The 10,834-nt window shown below is 47.3% G+C and overlaps 1 protein-coding gene across 1 annotated transcript; it reads right to left on the reverse strand.

Annotated features, from left to right (window-relative positions):
* Nucleotides 1-693: 693 nt before the first annotated feature.
* Nucleotides 694-10,498, reverse strand: LOC139056266 (uncharacterized). Its single transcript, XM_070534351.1, has 2 exons — nt 10,355-10,498; nt 694-5,996 (listed from the first exon to the last, which is right to left on the reverse strand). The coding sequence occupies exons 1-2, from the start codon at nt 10,385-10,387 to the stop codon at nt 5,475-5,477; spliced, it is 555 nt and encodes a 184-aa protein (XP_070390452.1). The 5' UTR covers nt 10,388-10,498; the 3' UTR covers nt 694-5,474.
* Nucleotides 10,499-10,834: the final 336 nt, after the last annotated feature.

Consider the following 10,834-nt stretch of genomic DNA (forward strand, 5'->3'; position numbering starts at 1 on the left):
AAATACGCGCATGCCACCGTTACAGTGCCGCTGGCGAATAGCGTTCCAGGACCAGAAACAGCGACCCCGAACTCGCGTGAGCGAAGTCCAGAAAGCCAAGAAGACTGTAGCGTCATCAGTGGGTGATCGTAATGCACAGCGTGAGCGGTTAGCGACAGATTTCGATAGTGACAGTGACCTCAACGTTTCCAGGAGAGACTATTGGTTTCAAACCGACAGCTCAGAGATGTTTGACGACTGAGGACACGGGACAAAAGGGAGAGAAGACGATGACTTCGTCAATCGAAGAGAGACAAAGGCAAATAGAAAGTCAAAGACCATTCAAAATTTTATCGGTGTCTTCGGCATACTCAATACCTCAAGCTACTTCGGGCGCTCTGGCTTTGGTAAGGTGTCAATTTGGCTGCTCTATATGAATGAAGTGTCAATGGCAGTCTATAGTGACGTCATCTCTGCCGCCCTCTGTTCCCAATCATTCGGTCGAAGCTTTCAAAACGCGCGTCTCAGCTTAAACAGTGCTATACTATAGCGGGAACGCGGCCATTTGGATAAAGAAAATTTCATGTGTGGGAAAGTTTGCTTACGGAAGTTATCGTCCATAGCTTTCACTAAGCGTTGATCTTTACAAAAAATCACTCAAGATGCGCTCGTCAGTGTACATTTTGCAGCGTTTGACAACGCATACCAGAGAAATGAAAAATGGTGAAAGCGTCTTTATTGGTCCCTTTGATCATTCGCAAATGTCCAGCTAAAGTCTCTAGCTGGAACAATTACACCCCGGTTGTCGTACAAGCATGAAAAAAAATTAAAAACGAACAAATTAATAGGATATAACTTTGCAACAAAAGCTTCATAGGCACAAAAAAAGAAGAAAATCAAACAAAGAAAACGCATGATACAAATAAAATACTTTCATAAGAAACGTTAATGTGCAGGTAACCGTGTACACGTACTAAGTACGCCTTCATAAAACAAGCAAACAAACAAACAAACATGTGCCATGCGTGTAAAGTTCGCGCGATCATACGAGTGATTTTTCAACACGTGCAATGACCAACATAACCCCGCTTATGTCTATGTGGAGTATATACCCTGTGGGGCAGTACAAGTGCACAAAGTGAAACGAAACTAAAGCTCTGCGAAACGATACAATAAACCACTCTGAACACAAAGGTCTTCTACGTGCATTATGCGACGTGTACTACATAGCCAACGAAACTTATCGTAACAAACATGACTGCACACTAGCAACCCATGGCATACCCGCAAAAAGCGGATCGTGGAATGTTTAATCGAAGTTCAGGTACAAGAACCTGTTACTATAGGCAAGTCGATTGAAACCCAGTGTGAGCATCGTATCGTAAATTGTGCAAGCACAAAGTACGGAAGACGAGACAGCACCGGGTGATACTTGGTGCAGAATGGTCTGCAGAATACGGCTTCAAAATAATCATTCGCCAAAGGATGATTCTCAAGCTCTTCACATCACCAGCCCACTTTTTTCCCCCATAAGTTACACCATCAACGCATAAGTTACAACCTGCTCAGTTCCAATTAGCGGTTCCCTTTAACAGTGGACCGCATACCTTTGTACTTTGTGCTTGTCTAGTCCTATACGGTGCCTTCCCCAAAGTTCTTGCGAAAAATATATTCACGGGTCCGTTCCCGTAATTCCTTGAATAATGAACTAGCACACAGTAGACTGCGCGTTGGCGGCCGATTTGGCACACGATGTAAAGCGAAAGGGAAACTAACACAAATCGAACACGGCCAGCATAAGGACACGATCCGAGTTAAACGTGTCTTCTTGACCCTATAGTTTCCTAGACCAAGGCACTCAAGTTGCGCGTTTGAATATTTCCCAACTTCTCCAATGCTGCGTATATATCTCTCAAGTGGATTCAGGCTGAAGTTACAAACTTTTTTTTTTCTTAGTAATGAACTTCTTTCAATAAAGCCTCTAGTGCGCTTGACCATGATCCGATTATTGGCGGCGAGGAGTTACGGAGTCGCTCTCTATCGGAAGCGCCTGGATGCCGTAGTATGAGGGATCACGTGACGCGCTCCTCATAGGTTTTGCTGTCAGCGCTCACTGAAAACACCACGCGCGAGCTCTCCCGGACATTTCTGTAAGTGCTTTCGAAACGAGAGAAGTTTCTTACTGTCTAAATAATAATCTTGGGCAAGCTGAAAGCACACAATCGTTTACAGCCGCTATCTCTTTACCGAATACGTACAGTGAACGCCACTGCGCGCGGTCGCCGCGATGGAGTCTCCCGAACCGGCTTCTTGCGTGAAAGGTAGGTAAACGCCGAGAGCAAACTATGTGAAATGTGTTCTTATAGTGTTTGTATAACTAAATGGAGCGTAATAGAATGAAGCCTCAATGCAGCGATCGCGCAGATTCGCAGCGACCAACTGCGCGTCTGCATGATTGTCCGCGCACTGTTTCGCTTTCTCCGCGCGCGCGTTTTCGCACCGTGCCATGAGCTTTAGGCCGCAGAATATGAGCATTTGACAGTATACAGGCAACCATTGTTGCGTGGGCGCTATCAGAGCTGTTCAAAAATAATTTCATTGCAGGGACTTCGGCGCCTACGGGGACTGTGATGTGCCGTCGCGACGATGCAATCTTTTTTTTCTTCTAAATTCTTTGATCTTTCATTATTCTTTCTCGAGTTGCGTCGCACTGTATGTTTATCGGCGTTCTCAGCGTGCAATTTCCCGCTGCTCCTTTCTTGTAATCCAGTGCATTAATTCATAACACAAACATGACCATATGCCATGCTTTCTTTAAATGTGCTTCTCACCGCTGCCTTTCCACTCCACTGAACTTGGCAGTATCTATAGTATCGACAAGTTCATAGACCAAACCGTCATGACATTAGTCGGGCAGCGGACTCAGGCGAGCGTCTCAGTGCACGTTCTGAGAACATCGCAGACCGGGCGCCGTAGCAGAAATCTTCCTCGCGTCTGTGCTTGCTGCATACCCGAGTTGTAGCCGATGACTGCCGGTTTCATGTTTCGCGAGCCAAGCTTCACACAGCTTCTTGTCCTGCGGCTACGTGTGAATAAGGCCGACACCGGCCTCCGTTACGTGCGTCCGGCCCTGCGGCACCGAGCAGTAGCCTACCATGTCACGCGCCTTCAAAGGCAGCCACTACCTATTGTAGTGCTTTCAAGCGTTGTAAAGGAGACACTCGAAGCGGGAAAATTTCGCCACTAAATGAAAACCGCAGCGTACGAGGGAATTTAAACTCATTTTCAGCTCGCTTCGGCGCGCCCGAAGCAGCCGACGCGGCCGCTATGTCCACGTGATCCCTCCTAGCACGTCACGCCGACGGTGGCGCCAGCTTTTCCAGTGGTGGAGCTCGAGGCCAATAGGTGGCGTTCGCCTGATTCACGGCAAATACAATTTTTTAACGACCGCGGAATGACCTAGATGGCGCAGATTTGTTGTGATCATGTCGCTCGTGATATAGCTGCGCTCTTTCGTTTCCGTTCTCTGTTTATGTAAAACGTCACAGCGACACGAACGTATTGCAGACCTGGTGACGCAATCGCAAACGTCGTGCTCGAGCCATATATTCTTGGACACTGATATATTCTTGATTATTGGCATGATCAAGCTCTTTGTGCACGGCAGCGTTCAGGGGCGCTCTCCACGAAGCGCGGAACAAAAAACGACAAGCAGCAAAATGGCTCTCGGATTTGCGCTGCCAATATTAAATGCAAGAAGCGGTCTCAACAATCCGCGCTATCGTTGCCTGTTCAATGCGTCGAGTAGCTGCGTTACGAGTATTAACCGACATATACTTGAGACTAGAAAAAATATGATGGTTTTGGCAGGTAGAACACTAAAATTTAATTTCAGCAAACGATATGTGCGTGCGGCGGGGTATACGTGCGTGCCTGCGCAACATCGAGCTGATAGAGTACATATTTAGTTTATGTTAGACTGCAGTGGTGTATAGGGGCAAGAAACATGAATTAAGCACGCCAAGCGATTTTAGAGGAGCACTGCATGGGGGCGCCGGTAGCTTGGTCTGTGAACACGGGATCTTTCTCGCTGGACTGCTGACCTATATAAGAACAACGTTATAACGGTGTTTCGCAGTTTCGCCGTTTGCATGTTTTCGCCGTTCGCGTGTTGGCCGTATATATACAGCCAACACTCAAACGGCGAAATTTTGTAAAAAGGAGGCTCGGCGTTTAAGGATTGCGTTTGCATGGCATAAGTGATTGTACTGATTCCGCTCTCGTTATAACACGGTGGAGCCCATGAAGCGAAATTGAGATAGTCAATACTGCAGAGCGTGACGTCATGAAAAATGTGGCCCTTTTACCCACGAGCAACATCCATGGGCGCGTCGCTTGTGCTCATAGTAAGCGAGACTTAATTGGCGAGTTCTCTACAAGGAACAAAGGTAATAATTGCTGGCAGTTCTCAAAATTTCTTGCTGTCAAGGGTTACTGGTCAAAAAGGCCGATAGCGAAGCAGAAAAGAGTACGGAGGTCACTGACACGGAGTGTGCGATTTCACGTGCGATCCCTGGCCCGACTACTCGTATACAACAACTATATCTAACTAGCATTTAACTGGTTCTAACAGTCAGAGTAGCCGTCTTTACGGCTCGCCGCTCGTCGTATCGGACGTCGTGCTGTATATGTATACCACGGGTCTCACGCGGAACGCCAGCGTGGGCAAAAAAAAAAGAAAGAAAACACGACTCGATATTCGCCTCGTCGTATACGAAGATTTATATCAACAGCTTTTCAACAACCGGAGCAGCCGTCTTCCCAGCGCGTCTCCTGCAGCTTTGCCTTCAGTCGAACACGAATATAACGAACCCGAACGGAGCGAGCTATTCTTATTGAACGAACCAATTTTATTCGCCGACGCTCATGTAAAATAACTCCTTCGTAGCGAATCGGACATTGGATATATAGAATTCGGAGCGCACGTTCGCTGCCATTGTGCGACGTTTACTACTAGTTTGGTTCTATACTAATGTTGGCCAAGTTACAGGGGCCGCCCTCAGCCGACGCCTCACGACGCACTTTTGCAATGAGCAGGTCTACACAACTTCGCGTATCGTGGACGCCATTCTTAATGACGCTGAGTAACACTTTAGAGCGTAGACAAAAATATATTGTCCAATATATGCATAGTTTCGTTTTCAATGTGCTGGTTTCCTTTCTGGCTTCTTCACTGAATACAACAAATCCTCATATAACGAGCGCATCACAAACGTTAGTTTGTTAAAGGTGACTTTGGGTATATCAAATTACCTGATGTATTGATGTATCGAACTAGTTATCTTAAGCGCATAAGCCTTTTCGTTATGACCGAGTTCGACCACCCAACCACGTGCGCTTTTCCGTGCAGACATTTTTCGCTGCACGGACCCCTTCGTTTCCCATTCTTCGAACGTCCTCCGTCCGGTTATAATCAAGGACGCTCCGGGGCAAGATCACAGCCTCGAAGAGGAATCTTCGTCGTCGGTGTCGACGCACCCGCCGTTCAGGGTGTCGAAGCATCCGTCGCCTTTGCCTGCCGCAGCATCAGCATCGTCGACGGCGTCGTCGTCCTCGGCGTCCTCCTCCACGGGCACGGCCAGGGTGCCGACCACGGCCAGGTCGACCGCGCTCGTGTACCACAGGTCGGCGCTCCGGGTGTCGTGCACCAGCGTGCTCTTGTAGACGGCGCGGGGCGGCGCCGGCGGGAAGCAGAAGACCGACTCTCCCTCGCGCACGGCCACCGTGCGCGGCAGCACGATCACGTGCTCGCGGTACGCCGTCGGCTCCATGGAGGGCGCGTCGAGCACCAGCGTGACGCCGTACTCGGCCTCCACGAGCCGGGGTCGGAGCTCGACGCTGGTGCGGTACTGCGGCGGGTCGCGGCCGTCGAGCACCAGGCGCGCCTTGACGCTCCGCTCCAGGGACGGTCCGCAGCGGTCGATGGTGCGCACGTCGTCGCGGAAGTTCAGCGCCACCTGCGGGTTGGCGGTGAAACGATGAACTTCGAGACCTCGTTTAGCGCCCACAAAGCCCGGACGCCCCATTCGACGCCAAAGAAAGTTAAAACTTGTACACACTTATTTGTGGTCATGGAGAGTATATTGGTACTAGAAAGAAAGCAGGGGTCCTATACACTCTTAAAACGGTTGCATACTTTGGGGTGTGTATTTGTCCCACAACAATAATCGTCATCTGCCTTGCTTGCGTTTCCTTTCCTGAAAACTCGGCGCTCGCTACTTTCCTGTCGAGAATGCTGCGTCACACTGATAAGGCGCATGCCGTTCGTGACTGGAAAGTACCGGGCTCGCAGCGTTAAAGAAAGGAAACGCGGGCAGCACGGATGACGATTATTGTTGTGGAACAAGATACGCCCCAAAGGGTGTAAATTTTTCTAAGAGTGATATAACGTGAAACTATTCCAACATGTTTTTATTGCAATCTCCTGACGTAAGATTTATATTGTCACTTACGACGCAAGCATTATATTGTAACCACCGACGCAAGCATCGGGCGGTAACCCGCAGCGTTGTTTGAAAAGCACAGACAAACGCGCCCCTCCTTTACAGGAAGTCACTTTGTTGCTTTAAAGACGAGTAACAACGCCTACGTTGAGCAGTTCTATACAGTGAAGCCGTTCATGGCTAGGCCTATAGAATTGGCAGAGTGATGTCGTATATGCGTGCCGAAAGGGCTCGATAATTTTATACTGCCACGCAAGAAAGCCTTACCCGCCGTGTTGCTTGGTGGCTATATGGTACATGTTGGGCAGCTAAGCACGAGGTCGCGGGATCGAATCCCGGCCGCGGCGGCCGCATATCGACGGGGGCGAAACGCGAAAAGACCCGTGTACTTAGATTTATGTGCGCGTTGATGAACCCCAGGTGGTCCGAATTTCCGGAGTCCCCCACTACGGCGTGCATGCATAATCAGGTCGTGGTTTTCGCATGTAAAACCGCATAATTTAATCAATTTTTGTTCCCTCAAAATGCAATAAATATGCTCCCCGGCAGCTCCGAGTAGCCATGGTGCCAGAGCGATCGGCGGGTAGCCATCTTCTATTCCTTTCAGGACGGGGCAGTCTTCGGTTATACAGAAAAGAAATACAGTTTTATTGGGCATATTAATGCGACTTTAACGCGTACGGGTCACTTTGACGCGGTGAGTTTTCGCGGTTTTGTGACATCGCGTGGCTGACAGGCCAAGCGAGCGTCGTCCGAAAACGTTTGACCAGTATAGCATAGGGCTAATGGCGAGAAAGGCGTAGAATGAGAAATAAGTATTTTTGTTTCATTCGGCCCAATCATACATAATCATTGTGCACATATCATATCGCTGTTTGCGTGACGTCGCATGAAAGACAGGATAAGGGGGGGTCTAAACATTTTGTGGCCAATCGTGGATGGTTGACTGCAGAATTGGAATAGAAAAGTTTGGAATAGCTTTACGTTATAGCGCCCCTGGTACGTGGAACGATAGTTGAGTAAAAAGATTAATAATCGTTTTTTTGTTTTCGAACGTGCTCTCCGCGGCGACAAATAAAGGTGAGCAAGCTGTTATAATTTGCTTCGGTACGCAACGGTGTATATGGGCTTTGCGGAGTTAACGTCCTAAGACATAGTGAAACTGGAAAGGTCGTACAGTGAGCGAAAGGATGGAAGACAAGATAATAATAATAATAATAATAATAATAATAATAATAATAATAATAATAATAATAATAATAATAATAATAATAATAATAATAATAATAATAATAATAATAATAATAATAATAATAATAATAACTGTCTGCGCATGCTGCGTGGAAGGCAGCATCAATCCGTCAGTAATGGGCGGAAACGCTTGTGCAACCTGGACAGATAACGGTTCGTACGCAACACAATTTATTTTTTTTCAAAAATGATACGCGATTAAGGCTGTGACTTCGGTATTATTACGCGTGCTACCACAATTGCTGATAAGACGCACGCCTCGGCCACAAGAAGCGCTTGTTAAATCATGTGCCTGAACGAAATTAACTTAATTATAAATTTAAAAAAATGAAAGCGCATCTTTACAATCGCGCGCCAGCCGCGGTGGCTCAGTCAGTGGCTGTGGCGTTTTGGCTGCTAAAAGTACGATGTCGCGGGTTCGAATTCACACCACCGCGGCTGCATTCCGATTAGGGCGGTGTGTCGTAACCCGTGCATTGGGTGCACGCTAAAGGACCCCGGGTGGTGGTCAAAATTAATCTGCTGTTCCCCATTGCGGCGTGCCTCATACGTGGCTTCGGCCCTTAAAACCACAGAATTTATTATTATTATTATTTCAACACTGGGGCTATTAGAGACGCGAAGGAGCGCTCTGATATATCTGTCACCGGCGACTTCTAAAATTTTGGTACACTCGTAAAATAGGTAAATATAAGAGCTTGGCTCTTATAGTAAGGTATCGATTGTAGGATTTATGTACGCTATCCTTAGGGAGATGGAGTACTTGAAGCGCTTCGATGCGCCTCCTATAAGAGACAGAGCAGTCTTTTTTTTCTTCTTCGTAACCGTGACATGTCAGCACATACGTGGTCTTCCGTCCCTTCATCGTTTTTACCCCAAAATATGCCAACTATTCTTCCGTGCATAAAAGAAACATTCGTACGTTCATGTGTTCCCTCTCAGCTGGCTTCACCGCACGCATCAAAGCTATGGGGACAAACAGCCTCCACCGTAAATGCTCGAGACTTGCTCGGAAATGTTCGAGGTTTTGTCGATAATGCTGGCGCAGTAAGCAGCGCTTGTGTTGTCGTCTTTTCGTCTCGTGTCCCGCCTACGTTTCGCGCTGTTAACACCACGCAGTAAGCAGGTCATAACGAATGAAAGCGTCATATAAAGAAAAAAAAAATACAGTCCTTGCTCGTTTTTCTCTCTTTCTCTTTAATCGTGGGTGGGTAGAGGTGTGTGCACAAACAACAATAATAATTCTGCGCAATGCTTACTATAGTGCGGGCAGGTGTACCTCGTCATTAATGCGCCGACCAACAAAAGAAATCGGCGCGAATTTAATTAAAGTTACACGATGCATTAAAAACAGCGCGTGATTGCAAAAGGGTGCACGAGCATTATGAAGCATCGCTCGAACAATAGCGGTTTGCAGCACAGCTATTCATGCACGCCCACACGAATTTTAAGATGTTTCTAGAAGATAAGAAAGCAAAGAAAGAAACCGCTGCCCCGTCCATGTCCAGACACGGCCGGACTCGAGCGGCAGCGGCGCGCGTTAAAACCGCTGCCGCTCGAGTCCGGCCGTGGTCCAGAGTACTACAACACTAACTCTACGCTAGGCCAGGCAGCTAGTGTCCCTGTGTTCATGAACACTGAAACGGCAATATAGTGGCGCCGCCTGTTGTGGGTAAATGGACATGCTGCGTCAACACGTAGATAACAGATTACGCGGCGTTTGGTTTTGTTCTTGTTGAAGTTTGTGCGGCCCTCAACATGAACGCCTACCAACTCGATCAGTTTTCCATCTTAATGCAGTTTCGTGTAGTTCCGGATGACGCTTTCGTATCGCTCAGACACGGGAAAGAGTAATTAATGGTTATGCTTCGATTGAAGTCCTTCATGCAGCTGTTACATTTGCTGTAATTGATCGGGGCCTAATTAAACCAGTACCATACCGGGCGTCACGGAAATGTTGAACAATTAACGTTGTCGTGCGTCCTTATATTAGACGCCTCGATCATAACTGGAAACACGCCTTAAATATAGGTTGTAAGTTGCTGAAGAAGTACACCTCCTCAGTTTTTTTTTCAAGGAACGCGTGCCATTTCGCTCAGTTGACAATGCCGTTCTGATGGCCCACACACTTTTCGTTAATTCTGTTTCTTGCTGTTTCTTGCCGCCAGCTCAAATAATAGGAATTTTATTTATTTATTGTTTATTCTTGCGTGTCGCGAGCTCTAATTTATGTCCAAAGTCCCGGATTAAACGAAAAGAGATACAGAGAGAAAGACACGCACAAAGTTATATTTGAATTATAGCGCCATGCGCAGTAACAGGTCCACACGGTAACAGCTCGCGCATGACGGTGCGGCGCCGGCAAAGAAAAATAACGTAAAAGCGTTGTCACGAGTGCATTCACGTCGCATTGATTAGTATGGTCAAAGTATTAGTGTATATGCGCAAACAATTAGCGGAAGCTCGACTAGTGCCAACACGCAAACGCCCATTAGCAAAAACACGAGGCCTTTCGAAATGGGCGCGGCAGTCTCGGCTGAACGTGACCACCTGTTGAATCAGCTTTCTGGGAAGGGAAAACTGCTCAGCGATTCAGCGTAAAAGCGTCCATTCAGTCTTACCACACTCATGTGAGTAGCCATGTCTTCGCCCATTCTTGTACAAGCAGAAAAAGTACCCGCAAACGGTAGTGGCAAAGCTAGATAACCAACGACAGCCAAGGACGGAAACAGCAGACGGAAATACGTCACGTGATGGTCATTTAAATACAGCGTTGTTAGGCGCCGCTTTGGCATGCTCACCCGCGACAAAACGGAACACCATGTGGCAGAGAGCAAATGACTTTTCTTAAAAAGTGTTGTAGGAAAAATAAAATGCAGAGGTGCATGGGGGTCTGCGGCTTTGTCAAGCTGTCATTTATGACAACTTTTAGTGTTGGCCTCCAGTGTCGTGTACATTACTCGTGAGACAAATAAAGGCATTATTATTACTATTATTAAAGTTCAGTCGTCGTTTACAGTGCTCTGCCCTAGGCTTTTCAGGAGAGTTTTTGCGTGTACATAATAGATTTACACAATCTATTTGATATCGAAACCAAAAAC

This window comes from Dermacentor albipictus, chromosome 2 (assembly GCF_038994185.2).
Source record: "Dermacentor albipictus isolate Rhodes 1998 colony chromosome 2, USDA_Dalb.pri_finalv2, whole genome shotgun sequence".
NCBI lineage: Eukaryota > Metazoa > Arthropoda > Arachnida > Ixodida > Ixodidae > Dermacentor > Dermacentor albipictus.